We start from the raw sequence: 22,551 nt of genomic DNA, 5'->3' as shown, positions 1-22,551 counted from the left end.
TCACTCCCCAAAGATCTACGTTGCAACCCCTCCCACCTCATCTTCAAAAAAGATCTCAAGCGGCACCTTCTCAACAAATACTGGGGTCCTTAATCCTGCCACCTAACAGGGTTTCACAACCTGCCCATGACGGTTCTATGTTCTCACTATATTATACATGACTTACTACACCCCCTCCTCTCATTCTAACATATACTGCCACCCTCCCCCTGCTAGTTCTCTTATAATCTCTGCCTACTCCTTCATGCTATCTCCTCTCCCATCACCCTCCTCAGTTTGCCCCTACCTCCTTTATTCCCCCCCATCCCTGACCACCCACGTTAGATCAACTATCCAATTCTGGTTATGGACTAATTGTACTCCTTATTTTCTTGTTCATGTATTTACTGTTCTTTGTTCTTATTATCTTGCACTTTTCCTTTTTGTACAAATGTTATATTGCAATTTGTTGCACTTCCAACCCTTGTGAAGAGCTCTGATACCTTTGGGTCTAGCCAACGCTATATAAAACAATTTAAATAAATACATTTGTGCCTGACTCCTGGGAGTGATCGCACTGCCTGGCAGGAGGTCAAGATCCTGTTTTGGGTGGCAGCAAATGCAGGAAGTGTGGGCTTACCAGCCAGAGCACAGAGAAACTGGGGCAACGGGTGGTCAACCTCTAAGGTAACCACCTTGGTGCATGCCACATCACCCAAGACATGAGATTTGTGTCAGGGGGGAGAAGGCACATTGTTTGATAACAAACATGGCATATTTCAGCAGTACCATAATGGAGCCTTCAACCTTGAGAATGCCCAGATGCCGGCCCCTGTTATCCTATGGACCACTAACCCAGTAGTTTACAATGGGGAATGCCAATATATGGACATATAGGATTGCACTTATATATTCTAAACTTTACTGTAATGCACCCTGTCTCCTAGGCTCAGGAGGCCTTCCTTAGGGGTGCTTGGCATATATTAAAAATAGTGTATTGACTGTGCCTTACATGGTGAGGGCACAGTCGAGTTCAAGCAGTTTGCACTGCTCCTGCAGTCTGAAGTGGTAGGCCTGCTGTCAGTGGGTGGCACAGAACTGTGCTGCAGTCCTGGGATCCCTTTACCATTAATGGCCTGGGTTCCCCTGGTGCCATATACGAGGCGCTTAAAAGAGGGTACATTTTTTGCCAATGGGGATTGCCAAGTCACCCAACAGTTTTAGGGAGCGAGCACTGGCACTGGAACCTGGTTAGCAGGCTTAAGTGCACTGCCAGAATCAAAAACCTGCATTCAGTAGTGTAATTGGGGGCAAAAAGTGGGGCCATATTAAAATAAAAGCCCTGTCATCTCAACAAAAAACAGAGCAGATTAAAAAAAAGTTTGAAGAAACAATGGAAATAGCACATTTTGGTTAAGTCCTGTCAGAGCTTTTGCTTTTGCACAATTCCAAATGTCATTCTACTCTGAGCTGGAGTACTCGGCAAAGAAAAGAAAATTTAAGACTAAATCTTCATGTAGTAAAAAGTGCTTTTGACGGCCGCTGATGAATGTAAAGTTGCTACTGCCACCAAGTCACTCCTATCTGTGTCAGCTTTCAGGAGCTCAGGTAGGTAAACAAGCTGCTGCCGAAGATGGGAAGGAGCCTCTGTGGGTACATACTCCATAAATAAAAAATAATTTGGAGCCACCGATGGGTAATATGGGAGAGAAAGACAGTGACCATGATAAGTCTAGGCTTTCCTTCATCTAGGGACTGAAATACGCGATTTGAATTGGAAGCAGGCCGATTCATACTGTGTTTAACATAGAGGGGGGGTTTGTTGCTTAAGTCCGTCTTATGTTTTGAGTATTCATCTTTTAATGCATTTTAATGCATTTTTCTGTGCCTTAAATGAGATTTGGTGTTTTTAAGCAAGACACATTTGGAAAATAAATGGGAAAGAAGTGTCTTATTGTTGCAAAACGCAATACACGATGACATTTGTCTGCAAATCTACTTTTTTTACAGCATGTTGAGGAAATACATATTTTTTTTCTGGAGGGATGATGTTATTATAGAACTTTCAGCAGCATTTTCGATAATTATTCTAACCAGCCTACCTTGTTATTCTCCTTGGAGTACAGAAAGAATGAATTCGTTTTTTCTGCGTTTAACTTTAACTGTTTTTAACTACACAACATAGGGGCCACAAAAATCGTTCCAGTGGAAGCCCCTCCTCCCGATGTAGAACCAACAGATCTGGAACCAGCGGGGCAGGATAATGTCCAGCGAAGAGGGTATCAGGAGTATGCCATACAGCAAACGCCCTATGAACAGCCGATGAACCCACACAGGTATGCTTCTATATTAGCTTGGTTTTAATATAATATAACCTATATGTTTAGTTAAATTAAATGGCCTTAAAACATTTAACGGCAATGGGAGTTACAACTTACATGTCTTTCATGGTTTATCAGCATTAGAAATCATTACTTTTCCTGTCATGGGGTAAATTATTGTTCAGTGTCATCTTAAGGGTTATTGGGGCCCCGGGGGAGACATATTTTGGGGGCCTCTGTTCGGAACAACTTTGAATTTTATTACCCATGTCTTGCCAATTTCATGCCTGCATGATGCCAAACAATACTAAAATATATGTTACAACTTTAACAGGAACACATAAAAAAAAGTTGGAATATGTCTCTCCATAAGATGACAGTGGGTAGAGAGACAGAAGTAGAGAGGTTTGGATAGAGCAATACAATAGAGAGGTCAAATAGAAAGTTAATTTTCTCAGGGGCGCCCTTGTAAGGTGGGGACCCTGGGCAATTGCCAATGCCTTAAACGTCTCTGCCCTGCAGTCCCTCAAGTCCCCATTTAATTTGATATTTTATCACTCTTAAGGTCAAACTTCACATTGCCAACATACCTCACTGATGATTTACATCTACATATTTTACCTACATCAGTTAGTCCAATGTCTCGCTTGTCGAACAAAAAATCACAACGTCTTTTAGGTGGAATATTGATTTTCATTTATCAACTTCTGCAACCCACCCTTAACAGGTCTCAGACAACAGCCCAAGCTTTCTAGTTTAGAATGTATCTGGAGGTTTCCATCTAGGTTATTATTTACAACAAAAGAGAGCCTACTTTCCATCTAGGACCATCGAAAAATATAATTCCGCATCAGTCTCTATTTTTTTATATTTATCAATTTGAATAATGATTTAGGTCACGTTTACACACATTTTTTGCACAAATAGCTGTTACTTCGTTGAACAAAAACATCAAATTGGCTCTGTACCCTAAAACTCATTGTAAAATTATAGATTTCGAAGTTCATACTAAATTTAGGATGGTAGAAATCTATCATCACCGTCTTAAATTTAGAGTTAATGGCTAGAAGGATAGCACGAGAGAAGGTTTAGTAACTAAAATGTAGTCTACACCTATAATCTTTTATGTTTGTAGGAATTCACAAATATTTTGGTCTTGATCACAAAGGGGATGTAAAATTCCAATCCCTTGTCAAAATTTAGCTTTACACAGACACCGAAATTCAAAATAAAATACCGTTTTCCTCACTGGTAATTATCGTGTAAGATAAACTCCTCACCTGTACAATTTTCCTGAGGTAAGTTTAATCAGTTCAAATCTGTCGATATTTGTTAAGTGGAAAATTCCCTGTAATTTCTGGGACATATTGAATTAGTGTGATGGACACAGATTCCTCATGTTATACCCCATTTCTGTTTGTATTCGGAATAGGAGTTATTTATCGGACCCGGTAAGCACCTCACAGCGTGATTTGGGTATTTACTGTGTCTGTAGTATCGGAGAGATACGTTCTAGTGTTGCTGTATGTTGGAACACACACTGAACACCCACCCACCACAGGCGTCATCAGTCAGATGACCCTGCTAAAGAAAAAGGGCTGAGCGCACGTGCTCAGGGCCAGTTACCCACTATTACATCTGTGTCTGCGTCACCTCATTTTAGCAGTATGAGGGCCTAGGGCCCAAATACCACATTGGCGACGAGGGGGCTGTGTCCGTGCGTGCATCAGCCCAGCAGCTAAGGAAAAGGGGGAGAAAGCTGCCCGTGCTTAGGGCACCCCCTGGAGAAGGCGTGAGAAGCGCCTGCTCGCCGTGAGACGTGCCACGAACCCTCTGCGTGAAAAGCCTAATCTCCTGTGGGGCATGTGAAGAGCCCCAGGTGTGAACACGGTGACCGGGAGCCAACCCTGCACCGACGTGATGACCTGCGGGGCGTGAGAAGCGCCCCATGGGGTGCGAGAGCCAAGCGGTGCCCACCGGTTTCAAAGAGATGACCAGCCGGGCAGGAGTGTGATGCCGATGAAGACAGGTGAGGGGGAGAGAGCTGCCGCGAGGAACAGAACCCCCCCCCCCCCACACCTGAATGCCCGCAGGGCAGGTGATGAGCTCCGGGCCTGCATGAAGAAACGAGGTGACCGGGAGCACCCCGCACCTCATGAACCTCCCTGCGTGGGAGCGTCGTGGGGAGTAAAGTGCGAGCGGAGCCCACCCGCGTCGGCCGCGACGGAGCGATCCCGGCAAGTGATGAGATCCACGCGAGCCCACCCGCGTGGATGAAAGAGCCCGCCGGCCGAAGGTGAGGAACTGTGGGGAGGGAACATTATGAGAAGCGACCCCGTGTGAAGCAAGGCCAGCTGGTGCCCACCCCGCTTCGTAAGCCCCACAATGCGCTGAATGCCCAGTAATCTGAGGGCGTGAGGAGATGCCAGAGTGAAGTGACGGTGTGCGGCCCGCGGCCGCGGAGACAAGGAAAAAAGGCACGGGGCAGCCAGTGTGTTTTCTCCTCTAAGACCCCCCGCCCCCCTCCCCGCGCAGCCCGTGAAGAGGAAAGGCCTGGTGCGAGGGGCGGGAAGACTTAAAAGTGAAAGTCTGCTCAGAACAGAGAAAGCATGCTCGGGCATCAGCGTCGACCCACCCCCGTCCCGCGCAGCGTGTGAACTGAGGGATTGATGCGGGCGGAGAGAGCAAGGAACAGACAGCTATGATCTGAGGCCCGCAGCGTGAGTAAAGCTGCTGAAGCCCATCAGGGCACAGTGGGGGCAATCTCAACCCAGGCAGGCTTTCAATCGGAAGAGCCGAAGAGCATGAAAACTTCAGAGCGAGTAATTGATTGCAGCTGCACCCATCGGAGGTGCACTAGTGAAAAGGAAAAAAACACTTTCTGCATTGAGGAGAGTTGTCCCATGGCCTGGAGGGGCCTGGTGAATGGGTGCTAGCAGTGGCCATCGGTGAAAGTGCCCCATCCATGAGGGGTGTGAGCATTGAGGCCCGCAGCGTCGAGAACCTGCAGAGGCTCGTGAAGTGAGAAATAAAGACACTGCAACCGTGTGGCCATTCCGTGTATGGCACCCGGGAAAGAAAGCATGGTGCAGAAGAATAAGCTATGCAAATGAGGAAGCATGTATCTGCAATAAGTGCATAAGTACTCTAACCTGCCTAATAACTAGTGCCCAAGCTGGCTAGGACATGCAGACTAGCCCCACCAGAAGGAAAGCAGAATTGGGGACAGCGAACTGGGTTTGAATGAAGGGACTGTCAAAGCAACCCTGAAAGCAAAACTGCATTCACCCCAGCGAGCAGTGTGCAGGACACTGGCAACCAAGGACCAGTGGCGATAAAGGACAACTGGAGAGTGTCCAGGGTGAAAGGCAGCGCATGAGCTGCAGAACCCACCGACAGCGAGAAATGTATCGGCTAGAAGGGAACCCTGAACCCAGTGAAGCAGGAGGCGCAGCGGTACCTGGTGGCCACAGGTCATCGCTGCAGCGCAGGAAAAGGCAAGAGCACCACCAGAAACACAAGAGTGATTCAGGAACCCAGCACCAACAAGTGCGCAGCAACGCAACAACAGCGGCTAAAGCTCCAGGGACAGAAGTCTACAAGACAACCGCCCAAAGCACTGCAACTGTGGAGAGACGACTGAGCGGTTGCGCTGATCACCAGAAGCATGAAGATTCACAACTAACCGACCACCCAGTTGGTCGCAAGAAAGTAGAAGCCGACCACGCAGATGGTCGCAAGGAGGAAGAAGCCGACCTCCCAGTTTGGTCGCAAGAGAGAAGAGGCCGATCACCCAGTTGGTCACAAGGAGCAAGAAGCCGACCACCCAGTTTGGTTGCAAGGGAGAAGAAGCCGATCACCCAGTTGGTCGCAAGGAGGAAGAAGCCGACCCGCCAGCTTGGTCGCAAGGATGATGCTGACCTCCAAGAAGTCAGCGAGCGAAGAGATCTTACAAAGACACCTGACAAGAAGAATGAGAAGACATCTGTGAAGAGAACAACGGTGGAGATGTCCACAAAGAGGACCAGGAAGAGACTGAAGCGAAGTCTAACACCACCAACTAAAAGTCATAAGTAATCAAGTGAGAGAAGGTCGCGACGGCAGGTCCAGTCACAGAGTGAAGTGAAGACAGTGTCCTAATGCTTGGACAAGACCAGAGGGAAACGTGTGGAGTGCAGGCTACACAGAGAAGCCTGGTTAGAGCGAACAACCAGATAGAAGACCAGACCGAGTCGCGAAGGAAGGAAGAGAAGACCAATCCTGAGTGGCACGACGCCACAACGAAGGAAGAAGAGATGAAAGGAGAAGAGCAAAGAGGTGTGCGTGACAGACCAACACAACAAACACACTAAAAGGGGAACACCCGAAGAGGAAAAGAGAAGAGCAAAGAAATGTGCGTGATGGAACACCACAACACACACCAGAAGGAGAACACCCAATGGGGAAAAGTGAAAACATGCATGGACATCCGAACACAGTACCTGGAAAGCATCAGCACCACTGGGAGTACACATCTACGTGCAAACCCGAAGATCACCCGGGAATGACAGAGGCGAGCAGGCCGGTCCGTTGGTAACAACCACCTCTGGGATGGAACGGACACAGAACCGTGGCTATCCAAGGGGCAGAGGCCTCAGGGAAACCGGTGGCAGCGGATCCCAAAACGAGAGATGGACCGTTGAAGCTTGCTCTGGAGATCCAGGGAGAACAACGGTAGCAGGCAACAGAACAAGTGCCATCAACACCCTTTTCAGGTGGAGCTTCGGACACGGAGAAGGGACCCGTAGCGACTCCTCCAACGCGTTTGGAGCGACAAGGCGGCAGCCCACCGGTCCAGTGGAAGCCTGGCAGCAAAGGGCCTCGGGGTCGTCCAGTGAGAGGGCACACCCACGAGAGAGGGGTATCCGTGAGAGGGATATCCTGCAACTGCAGATCCTGTTGGAGACAGCCACCAGTTGGAGAATACACCTCAACCAGGATTATACAGTGGACAGCAAGCACACCCATGATCCACCATCATTCCATCTACACTTTTCACTGACTGCGGTGTCGTAAGAAAGGAACTGTAAAGCACACGTCCACGGTGCAAGTACAAAAGGAGCACATCCACAGGGCACCTAAACAGTGTGCCAAGGGGAACTAATGGTCCCGGCTGCAAGGACACCCTTGCCAGCAGATGCCCAGCAGTGCAGAGACTATGTGGAAGTCATCTACATCGAGTTATGTTTGGTTTGCAATTTTGTATTCTCTCCCCCAGGTTCAGACTTCATTTTGTTTTGACCTTCATTAAAGTTTGGGAGGGATATAGTATCGGAGAGATACGTTTTAGTGTTGCAGTATGTTGTAACACACACTGAACACCCACCCACCACAGGCGTCATCAGTCAGATGACCCTGCTAAATAAAAAAGGGCTGAGCGCACGTGCCCGTTAACCAGCCATTACACCTGTGTCTGCATCACCTCATTTTAGCAGTATGAGGGCCTAGGGCCCAAATGTCACAGTGTCCAGTAAATACCTCATACACTGTAAATACCCCATACCACTCTACCCCCTTATGACATAGGCCTGTGCAGCTCTTTATAACCAGGAAGGCAGTGTGCCAGTCTGTCAGGGGGCACGAAGTCCATGACCTCCGCCACTGTGACATAGGACTGTCTGACCTATTTAGAAATCCCCACCTTCCTGGTATAGAGTTATGTGATGTGCTTCGCAGACCTGAATGTTGGACGAGTGGGCTCTATGTTTAGAACATCGGCTCGGCAAACTTTTTTGCTTTTAGAAAACAAGCTTTTAAGGTGGAGTTTTTTAACTCTCCAAACAAAAAATATATGACCTTGATGCTCAGGGAGTTAAACTGTGACGCTCCCTCTCTGCCCAACTATAAACAAAGCCGTAGATGTCATTCCAGGCTTTTAGCATCAAATAAAAGGCACACCCCTTTATTTCATTGACTTGTTAGGAATGAGGGGTTCTTCACATGGAAAACATTTTGCCTTCACAGAAAAACAGAAGTTATATGTGCAGTTCACATTTCCACAATAATTGTTTATGAAGCATGCCCACATCTTGGAAAATGTGAGTAAACGTGGCCTGATCGAATTACTTCTGCAAAGCTGTGACTTTCTTAGATTTAAAGAAAAAGTTGAATATTCTTTGTGAATCTCCCAAATGTCAGAAACCTATTTAAATTCAGGAGTAAACTTATGGGAGTAGGTTTTTAACTTGTGCGCCAGTTATGATTTCTAAATCAGGTCCTTAGTTTATTTATAATTTCTGATGTCATCACTTTTTTGATTAATTGAGTTTTTAGGCTACTCCTTTAAAAGTTTGCAGCTTTTAGCGTGCTCTACAATATCTTATAACACTAGGCATTCTGGTCTAACTAATATGTATTGAGATTATCTCCAATGTTGGATTTTTTCAAAAGCTGTAAATTTTGACTGAGACGTTGTGGATGTGAACAGCTTAGGTGCAAATATAATGAGCATGCTCCATCTATTATACGGTGGATCTGAAGAACTCTCTCCCTTCTCTCACATGATACAAGTAGCATAAAATCTTGGAGTCAATCGACCAAAACTTACAACCACAATGTGCAAGTTACTGTAGACATTCATTAGGACTGTAACGTGACGAAGTACGGGTCTACCTTCTTTGTCCAGATGAATTCCCAAGACTATTGTTTGACTATATACTCTAGGGCAGAAACGTGTTGACTTAGGTGTATAAACTATTTGTGGTCCTAATTACCATTATAGATCTCCTTTGTGTTTTTAATCTTTTGTTGAGTAGATAGCTGATACTAAAATACACCTTCCTGCATTAAACAGTTTTACGCACTTTTACCCAAACCCTTAACCCCGCTCCACCACCCCCACACCTGTTGCCCACCCAATTTCCACCTTGGAATAATTCCACACATCTATAGCTGCACAAGAACTGGATTGAGGAACTCTCCTGGAACAAGGTGTTCTTGGTTATGAGCGGACTAGAAGCCTGTGAACAACAAAGGGGGACCTAAAAAGGACAATATTTATGGGGGTCCAGTGTACCTGTCCTAAGAACATGTAACCAAGTAATGTACAAAGTTCCCCAAGAGGTAATGCTAGTGTGGCAGGGTAGTCTCTCTCTCTAAGAATGAATGTGAAATCAGTGGTCAGGGAGCCAAAGGTGTCCCTTGTCGGAACTAGGAAGCCTCACACAACTAATTAGCTGGATGACTTGTTTCATCCCGCACGATGGTTGTCTTGCCTCATCAACGGCTTCCTGCTCCAACGTCAAGCCGGTGCTGCAATGCCTGACGGGTAACACAAAGTGCTACACTTTTATGGAGATCTTTTGTTCCTTGCCGTTGTTGAGTGCGTGTGAGGGGCCTGGGAAGGTGAAGGAGTGAGCAAGGGGAAAGTGTGTTTAAAAAAAGGTTAGTTTAGTCCACTAAATCAACTTTATTCACGTGGCTAACTGCCTTATTAAAAGAGTGAAAGGAGGGGTACCGAGACCCAAAGTCAATGTAGTTTGGACTCGTTCAACCCTCGACTGTGGTCAACATGTTTCATGCTCTATAGGCAATTCTTCAGGCCCTAATTGTGCTCATAAACTTAAAGGGAGCCCAGAATGGGCAACAAAGTATGCAATATACAACCTGGTGAGGCAGTAACCAGAGCAGGATGATGGTCCTGCGTAAAAATCAGACCTAGAAAAATAAGAACAAGTGTTATATACAGAAGAACATGCTAGTTGTTGCATGACAAAACCATATAAAGTCTAGATACATCAACCGGGATTCAGTGATCACCCAGGTGCAGGAAGGTCATGTGGTGTGAACGTGAGAGAGAGAGACTAGGAATGCTTATCGCATTGTTATACAAAGTTTTTGTACTAACATCTTATTGCTAACTGGGACTGATAGTCTCCATCTTTTTCATATGACAAGCTCAGTCAGTTAGTATTGCGAAGATGAGGGGCCATTAAAGCCAAAAGGGGTAAGAGTTGGCATCCCAAGTGTAGAATGTTAAAACTAGGATCTTACCCTAATAAACCATGGGACAATCCCCGCAGACTGTTCTTGTGGGACCTGTGCTTCTAGGTAATTACCTGCATGGTGGAGCGAGGAAAAAGACGGGGTTAGTTAACCCAGTCAAGAGGCAGGTAGGGGTCTGGAACCGACCAACAACCCGCATGAAGTCTCGTCCCACCAAACAGCAGGCGTCCATCAGACGTACCTCTCGAACCAAAGGGGCGGCGCCGGCTGCGATGCCGCAAGTGAAGCCCGAGACTCAAGCTCTCTCCCCTGGGGACCGCAGGAATGAGGCCCGCTTGGTAACATCCCAACCAGGCCAGCGGGTGGTATGTAACATGGCGACACTGCGGAGTAACGCAAACCAGTGCCGCTACCCCGGGTGAGGGCAGTCCACAGTCACCGCAGCGTGGCGGGGAACCGAGACTCAAACGGCCTCGCTAGAAGGTCCATGGACAGGGAAACAAAAATGCATATCCATTCACACAGGCTTACCTGGTCAGCGCGAGGCCAGTGCCTCTAGGAACCTACCCCCACACTACGGCGTGTCACGGCACGTAGAATAGCTGGTAGCGCTCTGGGATTACCGCCGCCATTAAATACGGAGAGTTCCACTCCTCGAGGACGTATTGTGGGGGCATGTCCCAGGGGGCGTCACCAGGCGACGCAGCCAATCGGATGCCTAATGTGTGTGGAATAGGCTAGAAAGTATGTGATTTAGCGCCGTAGGGGCGCGCCATATTGGGAAAGGGTAGTGTTCTCCGGACAGGCAGAGACGGAAGGCCCCGTCGTGTCTAATGGGCTCCTGATGCCGTGGTGTGCTAGACCCCGCCCTCATATGGAGGGAACTTTAGACAACAGTTAACAGTTAGTCGAGTTACCTGGCTAATAAGTTCCAGGGGACAGAATCATTAAGTCCACGGGTGTCTAATTGTAGACGGTGCACCCACCTCTGTTCGATTCTATATAGTGCTTGCTGACTGATGGAAGGGTGCCATTCCAAAACGACCCATTGCATGCTTTCGGCAGAATGGCCATTTTGTTTGCAGTGTTCATACAAACGTGTATGTGTCTTGGCGCAGCGGATGTTGCTATTGTGTTCCATAATGCGCACTTTGACAGTGCGCATAGTCATTCCTATGTACTTTAAACCGCAGGGGCATGTCAGCATATAAATGCATTTGCTACTGTTGCAATTTGTGTGCTTGTTAAGGTGCCATGTGAACGTGTCCGACAGTATGATGTCTTTACCTTGTGTGGACTGGGGACAGACGACACAATTACCACAGCGAAAATGACCTACAACTGGAGGTAACCCCCACAGCGTGTTCTGGGGGAGTGTACTCGTCTTCTTTGGTCGAGTGTGAATGAGTGTGTCCTTAAGGTTTGCTGTTCTTTTAAAAGCAAAGCGTGGACGTGGGATATCTAGTCCAGCCGAACTAAGGATACTCCAATGAGTGTTCACTGTTTTTTTGATGAATGTAGAGTTTTTTGTGTAGGACGTTACACATGTAATGACATCCTTGGTATCCTTAGTGTGTGTTTCCAGTAGAGATTCTCTGTTGTTGTTAAGTGCTCTCTTCACTGATTGTTTTAGGAGTCTCGTCGGGTAGCCCCTATCCTGGAGTTTATGTTGTAGGGTGGTTGCCTCCCGTTTGTAGTCCGTTATTGAAGTGCAATATCTGCGGATCCGCAGAAATTGACCAAACTGCAGATTTTCCCTCAGTGCCCTGGTGTGATGGCTATTGTAGAGCAGGAGGCTATTTCTGTCGGTCTCTTTTCTGTAGAGAGTGGTGGTGATCTCTGTGGGCCCCAACATGATTGTCAGGTCCAGGAAGGGTAACGATTGTTCAGAGATGGTACATGTGAACTTTAGGAATGGGTTCTGGAGGTTAATCCATGTGCAGAAAGCCTCGCAACTTGCCCGATCACCTTTCCAAAAGATCAAAATATCGTCAATATAGCGTCGCCATAAGGTTAGGTGTTCGAGAAACTGGTTGTTGTCAGCAGAGTAGATAAAGTATTTCTCGAAAGTGGCCATGTATATGCTTGCCAGGCTCGGTGCAAAGGTTGATCCCATTGAAGTGCCACGGATCTGGTGGTATAGCTGTGACTCATATTTGAAGAAATTCTCCGTTAGGGCTATGTTGGCCAATGCCATGATATACGAGATCGGGGTGGGGGACGTCCATTCTTCCGACCTCAAAGCGGACTCGACTGCCTCCAATGTTGCCTGTTGGGGGATGTTTGTATATAGGGCTTCCACATCCAATGTCAGTAGAAGGTTGACATCTTCCCTACCATCCACGTCGTTAATCAGGCGTAGGACATCCCTGGTGTACTGGAGAAAGGATGGGATTTTCTTAACTACGGGTTGTAGGAATACGTCACAAAATTGGGAAAGTGGTTCCAGTAGAGAGCCTATTCCGGAGACGATGGGCCTGCCTGGGACAGGGGTGACCCCCTTGTGGATTTTCGGTAGTGTGTAGAAATAAGGCGTTACCGGTTCAGTGGTGATGAGGAAATCGGCCTCCTTCTTGGTTATCCATTCATTTGTCTCGCCCTCGATCACCAGACTCATAATGGTAGTGGTCAGGCGTTTGGTAGGGTCCACGGTGAGAGGTCTATAATGGGTGCTGTTGGACAACTGTCGTCTGCATTCCAGGTCATAGTCGTCGTAGTCTTGGATCACCGTTGCTCCCCCTTTATCCGCCTGTTTAATGACGATAGTATTGTCATTTCCCAATGCGATGGAGGCTTGTCTCTCTGCATTGCTCAGGTTATGGAATTGGTTGATATGAGGTTTGTTTCTAAGGCTAGCAAGAACTGCTCGCTCAAACGTTAAAACCTCTGGAGGGACCATCCCATCCGTGGCAGTGAAGGTGGAGGGTTTCCGTAGTCCAGTCTCTGGACTCTTTGGTTCGGGTTTGTCATCAAAGAAAGCCCGCAGGCGTATCTTTCTGAAGAGTTGTTTGATTTCGATCATCTCCTGAAAGCTGTCTGGAGTCGGAGTGGGGACAAAACCAAGTCCTTTTTCCAAAATTCTGCTCTCAGTCGGGGTCAGGACTTTTTTTGAGAGGTTAACGGTCAGACTCTTCTCCCCCTGGTCGCACTCCTGGTCTCCACTGTAGTCTGCGGTGTTGCCTGGTCTTGCCACTGGACCCCTTTCTGTCCGCCTCGCTTTCGCCCTCTTCCTCTGCCCCAACCTCTGCCTTTAAAAGGTGGCGGGTTCAAAGGGTAAAATTGCGGTGGACCCTGTGGATAGTAGGGATACTGCCATGAAGGTGCCATGTGTGGAGGCCCATGGAACATTGGTCCCTGTTGGTAACCTTGTTGCCAGTTGGGGCGTTGTGGGAACCGGTTGTTCTTTGGAGTGTACCCTCCACTGGAGTCGCTACTAGTAGAGCCACGCCTGCTGTTATTGTCTTAGTTGTCATCCGAGGAGTAGCTGGTCTTTTTACCATTGAAGCCGTCCTTCAGGTATGGGTATATCTTCTCCTTCTCAAACTTTGAAATATCTTTTTGAAGTTTTGCAGTTTTGCAGTTTTAGGAGGTATTCATGATGGTCAGCCATTTCCTGATTGATATCAGCTAGTTTAATAAGGCAGTTAGCCACGTGAATAAAGTTGACTTAGTGGACTAAACTAACCTTTTTTAAACACACTTTCCCCTTGCTCACTACTTCACCTTCCCAGGCCCCTCACACGCACTCAACAACGGCAAGGAACAAAAGATCTCCATAAAAGTGTAGCACTTTGTGTTACCCGTCAGGCATTGCAGCGCCGGCTTGACGTTGGAGCAGGAAGCCGATGATGAGGCAAGACAACCATCGTGCGGGATGAAACAAGTCATCCAGCTAATTAGTTGTGTGAGGCTTCCTAGTTCCGACAAGGGACACCTTTGGCTCCCTGACCACTGATTTCACATTCATTCTTAGATAGAGAGACTACCCTGCCACACTAGCATTTCCTCTTGGGGAACGTTGTACATTACTTGGTTACACGGACTAGAAGCATGCCACATAATCATGGGTGATTATGTCTGAATAATCTGAGTATTGGTTAGTTGGACCAGAATGCCTTATGTTATACGACTTTCATGATATAGGGTGCTGCACTCATAATCTGTCTATATGAAAGTGGTAAGGACTTCCCTTCCTCCCTTTAAATGGAAGCATAAACTGAAAAAGCTAGATCAACAGTTCTTGATGTATGATTAGTGGTACAGCTATCACCTGAACAAGATGTTTTGCTTAACCACTTGGCTGCTAAGGCAATATTTTACTTTTCATTGATTTTCCATTGAAATCAATGGAAAGTCCATGACGAGTTACCCTTGTCATTAGCGGCGAAGAGGTTAAGCATAATTTACCATGTGTATTATCAGTGCATGTGTTATCCTAAACATAAACTTTATGCTTGCAGCCTTATCAACATATCAGCTCCAGGATATCCTCCCTGGTGAGAATGCGCTCTACAAATCTGCATAGCATAACATTGTCTGTAACTGGATGAAAATTAAGTCCTACAGCCTACATAGCTGCTTTATGTAAACGTGCCTCTTTCCATAGGGAAACCCGAGTTGGTGTTCAATTGAACAGACTTTGTTTATTTGCATTTCCACAGTTGTTCTACACACAACACAGAATATTTACATTTTTATTTCAACTGTTCCAATTTACGTCTTACATTCCCAGTTTCGATCTATTATTAGTATCTGGAATTCAACACCCTACCACATTTTGTCTCAGCGTCCAATATGTTACGCATTTTTTTAACCTACTAGCTCTGTTTCCCTAGAAGTTGTTGTATCCATTATTAGCCAATATCATGTTTTTCCCATTTCGCACTCATTTTGCACCTGATTTGCAAATACCAAGTTTCATCAATGCCTGTTGTAACCTTAACTGAGAAGTTTGTGCCTTACAACTTGTACCTATCCTGTTTTTGCATGTGATCTTATTACTAATGAGTGCTGTGGAGGGTCTGGGTGTGCGAGGGGGGTCTGCACTTGGCATGCCATGTCTACAGTTCTGGTCTCCGCAGTAGCCACTCGGGGGCGTAGGTATGCCGTCCACCGTTGTGTACCCTCTCCTGCTTACGTTTTCCTTGCCTAGATCAGCTATTACTACTCTCTCTATGCCTGGACAGATGATTTATCTGGGAGCTTTGCTAGCCCCTCATCTTCTGTCTCATCTCATCATTTTCAAAGTATAGGGTCTCCGAAGCTCTCACCAATTCCTTTAATTGTTCTGCTATTGCCTTCTTACCCATTCCCCCCTTGCTTTTTCCCTAAGATGCACCCTCATCTCTGCTTCTGCCCAGCTCGTGAGGTCCCTTTCCCAGCCTTATATTCGTGCTCCAGTGTCAGTCTTCCATGCCATTTCTATTCGTCTCTTCGCAAGGGCCATGGCCAGGTCAAAAAATTTGTTTCCTACCTTCCGCTTTGGCGGGCAGTGAAAAAGACCCAAAAGGCATGCCTCCCCAGAGTTACTTAGATCTCTCCCCAGTGTAGCTCTTGTTTGTCGGACTACTTCGGCCCAGAAGGAGATCAATGTTAGGCAACTCCAGACCATGTGGACGAAGTCTACATCATGCTGAGAGCACCTTGGACACGCCCATGTCCCCCCCCCATGTATCCTTCTTATTCTATGTGGGGTAAGATATGTCATGTGGACGTAGTTAAACTAGATGTATTTCAGTCTCTTATTGCGCGATATGGTCTTGAGGGAAGCCAGAACCGTATCCCATTCTTGGTCTGTAAATTGTTTGTTTAACGCTTGTTCCCAGCGTTCCCTGATTTTAGACAGTGTCATCAATTATGCCGCTGCTAACATGTAAAATCATTTCACTTGGTGGTCAGCCCCTCCCGAGGTGAATAGCCCATGGAGTAGGGTATGTGTTTCCGTTACGACTCCTCCCGCTCCCAATAATTCTCTAAAGGTACAAACTAGGGCCTCCTACTGTAGGAACAGGCCTTTAGGCAGCCCATATTGTTCTACCAGTTCTACAAAGGGGATCAGCGTCATTTCCTGGTAGAAGTCACCCACTATCTCAAGACCAACTCCCTCCTATTCTGTCAATTGCTCCGAAGTGAAAGTTTGGCGTGGGGTTCTATGTGGTAGGCCTACCAACGGGAGCTGGTGAGTATTTGGGGGACCAACGGCAGTCTAGCTAGGCTTTTCTTCCAGCATTGAAATGTTGTAGTCTGTAGGGTCAGCTTATAGGGGGCTATGACTCTATGGTCCAATATCTTGGCCAACACCAGGGCGGGACAGGCTCTCAAGTCTCCCATGAACGTTCCCTCCACATTGGCTCTTTCCAGCCACTCTGCCAGCCACTGCAGCTGGGAAGCCGGTACTACATTTCAAAATTGGGCACCACTAGCCCCCCATTGCGTACTGGATGCTGCAATGTCACCAGCGAAACTCTCTTATGCCCCTCTCCCCCTATTAAGTCTCGCACTAGTGAGTCCAGGGGGACAAACCAGTCCCTGGGTAAAAAATAATAGAGTAGCCGGGGCAGCATAACCATCTTGGTCAGCGATATGTACACCATTACTGGAAGCTTCAGTGAACTCCAAAACGCTGCACAGGATCTGAGCGAGCGAAGTGCTCTATCGAGGTTGCCTTTGCATAAGTCAGTCAGAGAATGGTAGACAAGAACACCCAACTATTTATTCGTGGATGGAGCCCAGTTAAGGTCTGTTGAGAGCGCATGGGGCCTCAGTAGCAGTCCAGTCACCGGGAAAAAATAAGTCTTTGTCTTATGTACTTGCAGTCCTGTCAGGGCAGCAAATCTATCTAGTAAACTTCGAGCAATGGCGGCACCCTCTCCCCTCAGAGCCTTGAGACCCTCACTGGTAAGTAGCGTGCTTTACAAGTACTCTGATTGATTGATTGATTGAGTAAGCGAAAGCCTCCCTTAAATAAATCAACAGGTCATCCAGATATAGGTAGACAATATGCTGTCTCACATCTAGCGGTGGCCCCGCCCCGTCCCACCTTGGCGGAAGAGAGCCACCAATGGCTTCATCACTAGCGCGAACAGTACCAGCAACAAAGGGCAGCGTTTTCTTGTGCCAAGGAAGATCCCATATTGGGCAGAGAGTGTTCCCCTGTTCGAACTCTAGCTATTGGGCAGTCATATTGTATTTTAACCCAGTGCATCCACTTTTCCCCCAGCCCCATCCGCTCCATAGAAGCAAAGAGGTACTCCCAGCTAACTGTGTCGAAAGCCTTCTCGAGGTCTATCGATAAAATTGTAGCTTGCTCAAGTGTACTGGCCTCTGGGTGGTGTAAAATAGATTATAGTCTTCTGAGATTATATGAAGTGTTTCGTGAGGGGATAAATCAATTTTGGTGGACGTGGATAAGCTTGGGCATGTGTGGGAGTAGTCTCATCTCCAGTACCTTGCTCAAGATCTTAAAATCTAGATTGAGCATAGATAACAGCAGATAATCCCCTACTGGGGTCCCCAGGGTGGGAATCTTGGGGAGCAGGATAACAATAGCACTTTGTGCGGAGTCAGGGGGACACCCGAGCTCTAGTGATGGGGCATACAATGTTTCCAGGTGGGGTGCCAGCTTAGAAACAAATGTTGAGTAGAGTTCAGCTGGCAAACCATCTCGGCCTGGTGTCTTCCCTTGGCCATTGATGCGATAACGTGTCTTGTTTCTGCCAGCGTCACCGGACCTCCCAATGATTCCCTATGTTGTTTGTCTAATCTTAGTAGCTGCAGGGGCGCCAGGAATTCTCCAACTTCGTCTAGCTGGGGTGGGGGTGTGGCCACATACAATGAATTTACTTCTTCTGGGTCGCGTAAAAGAGTATTCGCTTCATTAGTAATGCGTGTTATATGGGATTCGTGTGTCTCCGGTTTAATCAACGTTGCTAATAGTCGGCCCACTTGCCCTCCTCGTTGTGTGCTCTGGCCAGGTATCCTTTGTAATCAAATTTCCGAAGTCGTTCTAGCGTTCTAGATGCTCTAGCATCTGAAGATCCGCCAAGGCTGTCGCTTCTGTCCCCTGTCTATTATCAAGTGTGTGGAGCCTCCCCTCTAACTCATCCAGCTCCCTATACAGAGTTCTCGGCACACCGACCTACTGGTTCAAACAGTGGCCACATACTACCACTTTGAAAAGCTTCCCATTCCACCTGCTCAGAAGAAGCAGAGCGCACATTTGTGGCAAAGTAAGTGTCAGTACAAGAGCTCAGGAATTCCCTGAAGGGTCCATCTTCCAGCATCTCTGATCTAAACCGCCACATTGGGATCGGAGGTCTATTTCTCGGGGACGATGAAAAAGTAGCCGTGGGCTATAACCTGAACAGGTGCTCCCCAATTATTTGGTATGTGTGACTGTCTAATTGATGTGTGCGGAGCTAAGGTATATGTCTAGTCTAGTGTGCAGCTGATGTAGAGGGGAGAAAAAGGAGTATTCTCTTTCTTTTGCATGCTGTACCCTCCAAGTATCCACCAGGCCCTAGCGATCTCCCCGGTCGTGAAACCCTGCTACTATGTGGTGCGGATGTGTCCCCAGTAAGGAAGGGTGTGACCTATCCCACCCACATCCTGCACACAGTTAAAGTCACTCCCTATTATTGTGGCTTCCGCCCGCAGGCCCGCCAATCGAGAACTTCTGCAGGAAAGACAACTGATCGTAATTTGGGGCTTATATGTTTCCAATGGTTATATTCTTACCATTTCGTTTCCCATGTAATAGCATAATCTCCCGTCTTTATCTAGCATGGTGTCAGAGTTTAAGAGTAACCCCAGCCCTTATCCACACCAGGACACCCCTAGCAAATGCTGAGTAACTTGTGGCATACATCTGCCCCCTCCACCGTTTGTCCAGCTTTATGACTAAATTCTGTGTCAAATGCATTTCTTGGAGTAAGACAATCTGGATCCCCCTCTTCCTCCGGTAGACATGTACAGATCACCGTTTATTCATTGAGCCCAGACTCCTCACATTCCAAGTGAGGAACTTAACAGTACCCGACTCCACTGTTGATAACTGGGCAGCATCTAGCTCCCCACAACCCTCCCAGGAGTCTGCCCCTACTTTTTTACCACTTACGTTGAACAGGAAGGACATTGGCACGTAAACATAAAAGAACGCAATTTCTCTCCATAACTTACAACTCCCTTCTCGCAGAGCAGTTCTACAAAGGTCTGCTGGCCAAACATTGTCTCAAGCACTAACCACCATTGTAGGGCGGGAGCCACAGTAGTGCCCACCCTTGGGGGTTGGGGGGCATGGGGGTTTTGCCAGTAATCAGGACCGGCTCTAGGCTCATGGTGGCCCTGTGCAGGGAGCGTAGGTGGGGGCCCCGGAAGAGGGGGTCCGGACGGGGCGGAGCTCAGGAAGGTGTTTTAATAATACGTCCAGAAAAGTCGTTAGATGATTGACCAGTACCTGTCCTACAGGCTTCTCCTACCCTTCCGAATTCGTCTCAGAACGATACAATTTAGGAGGAGGAGGGCATTGTGACACACAACATGAGGGACTGGGCGCACAGACAGCTGCAGTGCCAGGGCCATGACAGGGGTACCGGACCCCACAACCCCCCAGGGAAATAATCGGTGGCTCTTTGCCCGGAAACAGTAATATCGATGCTATATCGAATATGGTGTCTTACGCTTGGCGGATGGCCACGTCCGTTGCAGACACTGCTTAGCCACCTCGTGACACAACAAGCGTTTAACTTTTGTCGAAATTTGGTGCTGCGTTTTGCCAGCTTTCGCTGTTTCCACCAGGCGCAACGTGGAGGTAGCAGCAATACCCAGCTTTTTAAAATTTTTTATGTTATGATATGTTTTTTAACTTTTTCTTTTACTTTTTTAGTTTTTGTGTTTTACTGTTTGCTATCTCTTCTATATTGTTTCCACTTTTCCATTTTTCGTTATCTTACCACCCGTTTTTTTCATTTCTGCGTACTTGCTGAATAGCAACATAGCGAGTCTGATTAAAACCATGGAAAACATCTTGCGTACTTCTTTATGAAAGGAAGTCAACTTTACGAGCCTCCTGTGCTGCAAATTCCCTGATAAGCTGTCCGTAATCCAGAGATCTAGTAATGTCATGTTCAATTGATAACAGGGCCTAATGATTCAGTCTCTCTTGAGTCATTGATGTCCTCAAACAATTTTTTATCAGTTTCAGTTTTGAAAAAGTTCTTTCCCCTGAAGCCACTGTAACTGGGATTGTCAACGCAATGCGTAAAGCCACTGCAAGATTTGGAACTGCAGTGTGCAATTTGTTTTCATAAATGAATTGTAATGTTTCCAAAGCTGTTGCATTATTTGCCACTAAGGAGGAGAACATTCGAAGCTCAGTATGTAAATCTCCGGGATCAATATCTGAGTCAGAACTGTTGGTTAACATGATGCTTAAATCTGCACATCTTTTAATCAATTCTTTATCGTTCATGCTAGCAATTTTCCCCCAGTCGTAAATGAATCCAAAGAAATCATAGTGATGTTTCATCTGAGTGAACCTTTCAGTCATGGAAATAATTGCTTGATCCATCAAGACGTTGAAGAACTCAATGCGATATTTCTCTTTTGGTTCTAAGATTCCCTCATCTCGACTCTCGTATTGAAATTGTCTCCTAATCGTTCTTCTTCGCAAACTTGTAGATGCAGGAAAACCTATCTCATCTGAGCTCCTCTCCAGTTCTTCCGCCAACTCCTTAGCTGAAACTTGTGCAGATGTCAAACCACTCTCCTTATAAGTTTCCAGAAACTGGACAGTCTTTTCAAGGCATTTCAAAGCAATGTCAAGTTGCATATCCTTACTTTGCATGATTTTGCTAACAAGATTTATTTGCTGCAAAAGGTCATACCAAATCACCAGTGATACTAGAAATGCATAACTCCTTAATTTCTTAGATAATCCGGCTGCCTCATTTCTGGCCTTTGGGTCATTCGCTTCCTCTGATACTTCAACCACGGCATCATAAACGGCGGCCACTTGGAAACGGACAGCCTTGACGCTATCAATACGGCATTCCCATCGAGTTTCGGACATGGGCTTTACTGTCAGATCTTTAACGTGCTTAATTAGTATTTGCCATCTCTGTGTTGAGGCAGAAAACAGTATGTAAATTTGATGCAAGATTCCAAAAAGAGTCACAGCGTGAGTGGATGATTTCGCCATATCACTAAGTACTAAATTCAAGTTATGGCAATTGCATGGAACATAGGACGCTCTTGGATTCATGTCAAGTAAACGTTTCTGAACACCACTCTTGCAGCCTCTCATATTTGCCCCATTATCATACCCTCGACCTCTGCAATTTTGAAACGGCAATTGCACTTCCTGCAGTTTTTGCAAACATGCTTCCGTGAGACCAGCACCTGTGCTGCTTTCAACAGGCAAGTATCCAACGAAAAATTCACTTATTTCGACTGGCATGTTTCCACGTTCACAATTCGAAGGACTATCGACATTTGCTCCTGATGACTTGCATCAGGTGTGCAATCCAAAATGACAGAAAAATATTTACTCTTGTGTATTTTTGCAATATTGTTGTCCAAAACTGAAGCTCCCATAAGATTAATGATTTCATTTTGAATATTCCTGCCCAAGTAATGGCATGGATTTCAGCGCATTTAATTCTACGCACATGCTCTTGCATATATGGGTCATACTTGGCTAGCAGCTCAACAAGACCTAGAAAATTGCCATTGTTCTGTTTGAACAAAGTATCGCTTGTACCACGAAAAGCCAAACTTCGTTCGGCTAGAAAATGAACAATGGATATGATCCTTTCCAAGACCTTGCCCCAACGATCACTTTCCACTTGCAGTAACTTCTGCTGTTCTTTATCTATTGTCTGTCCTTGTTTTAACTTTCGTTCTAATTCAACCCAGGCACTGACGGCGAGTATATGTGTTGAAGAGGATTCATGATCAGACAGATAACTGTGCATGTGTGCCCAGTCGTCATTTCCATTGTTAGTAAATTTGATCCCTGCGTCAGAAAACAATTTACAGCAAAAACAGAATACTGCATTATTTTTTTTTTTAATAGACAAGCCAGCGCCTATCTATAATTTCACCATTCCTTAATTTCCGTGAGAACATGTTAACAGAAAAACAACGTTTACTTTTTGAGTGCTCATCACTTGGATACTTTGTTTTAGAATCTGGGTCTCTGGAGGGACCCCTTTCAACAAGAAGAACACGTTGCGCGTCAGTAAGAGAGTTCGGCCACGAAGCAGGATCA

The 22,551-nt window shown here is 46.6% G+C and overlaps 1 protein-coding gene across 1 annotated transcript in view; it reads left to right on the top strand.

Moving 5' to 3' along the window:
* ZFAT (zinc finger and AT-hook domain containing) overlaps nt 1-22,551 on the top strand; it is a 933,238-nt gene that overhangs the window by 299,867 nt on the left and 610,820 nt on the right. The window contains exon 5 of the mRNA XM_086966254.1: nt 2,165-2,315. Coding sequence (XP_086822380.1) covers nt 2,165-2,315 — 151 coding nt within the window. The remainder of the gene's footprint in view (nt 1-2,164; nt 2,316-22,551) is intronic.

The sequence above is a fragment of the Lissotriton vulgaris genome, chromosome 4_1 (assembly GCF_964263255.1).
Source record: "Lissotriton vulgaris chromosome 4_1, aLisVul1.2, whole genome shotgun sequence".
In the NCBI taxonomy this organism is placed as follows: Eukaryota; Metazoa; Chordata; class Amphibia; order Caudata; family Salamandridae; genus Lissotriton; species Lissotriton vulgaris.
The sequence above is the reverse complement of the archived record's forward strand: the minus strand, read 5'-3'. Positions and strand labels throughout refer to the sequence as shown.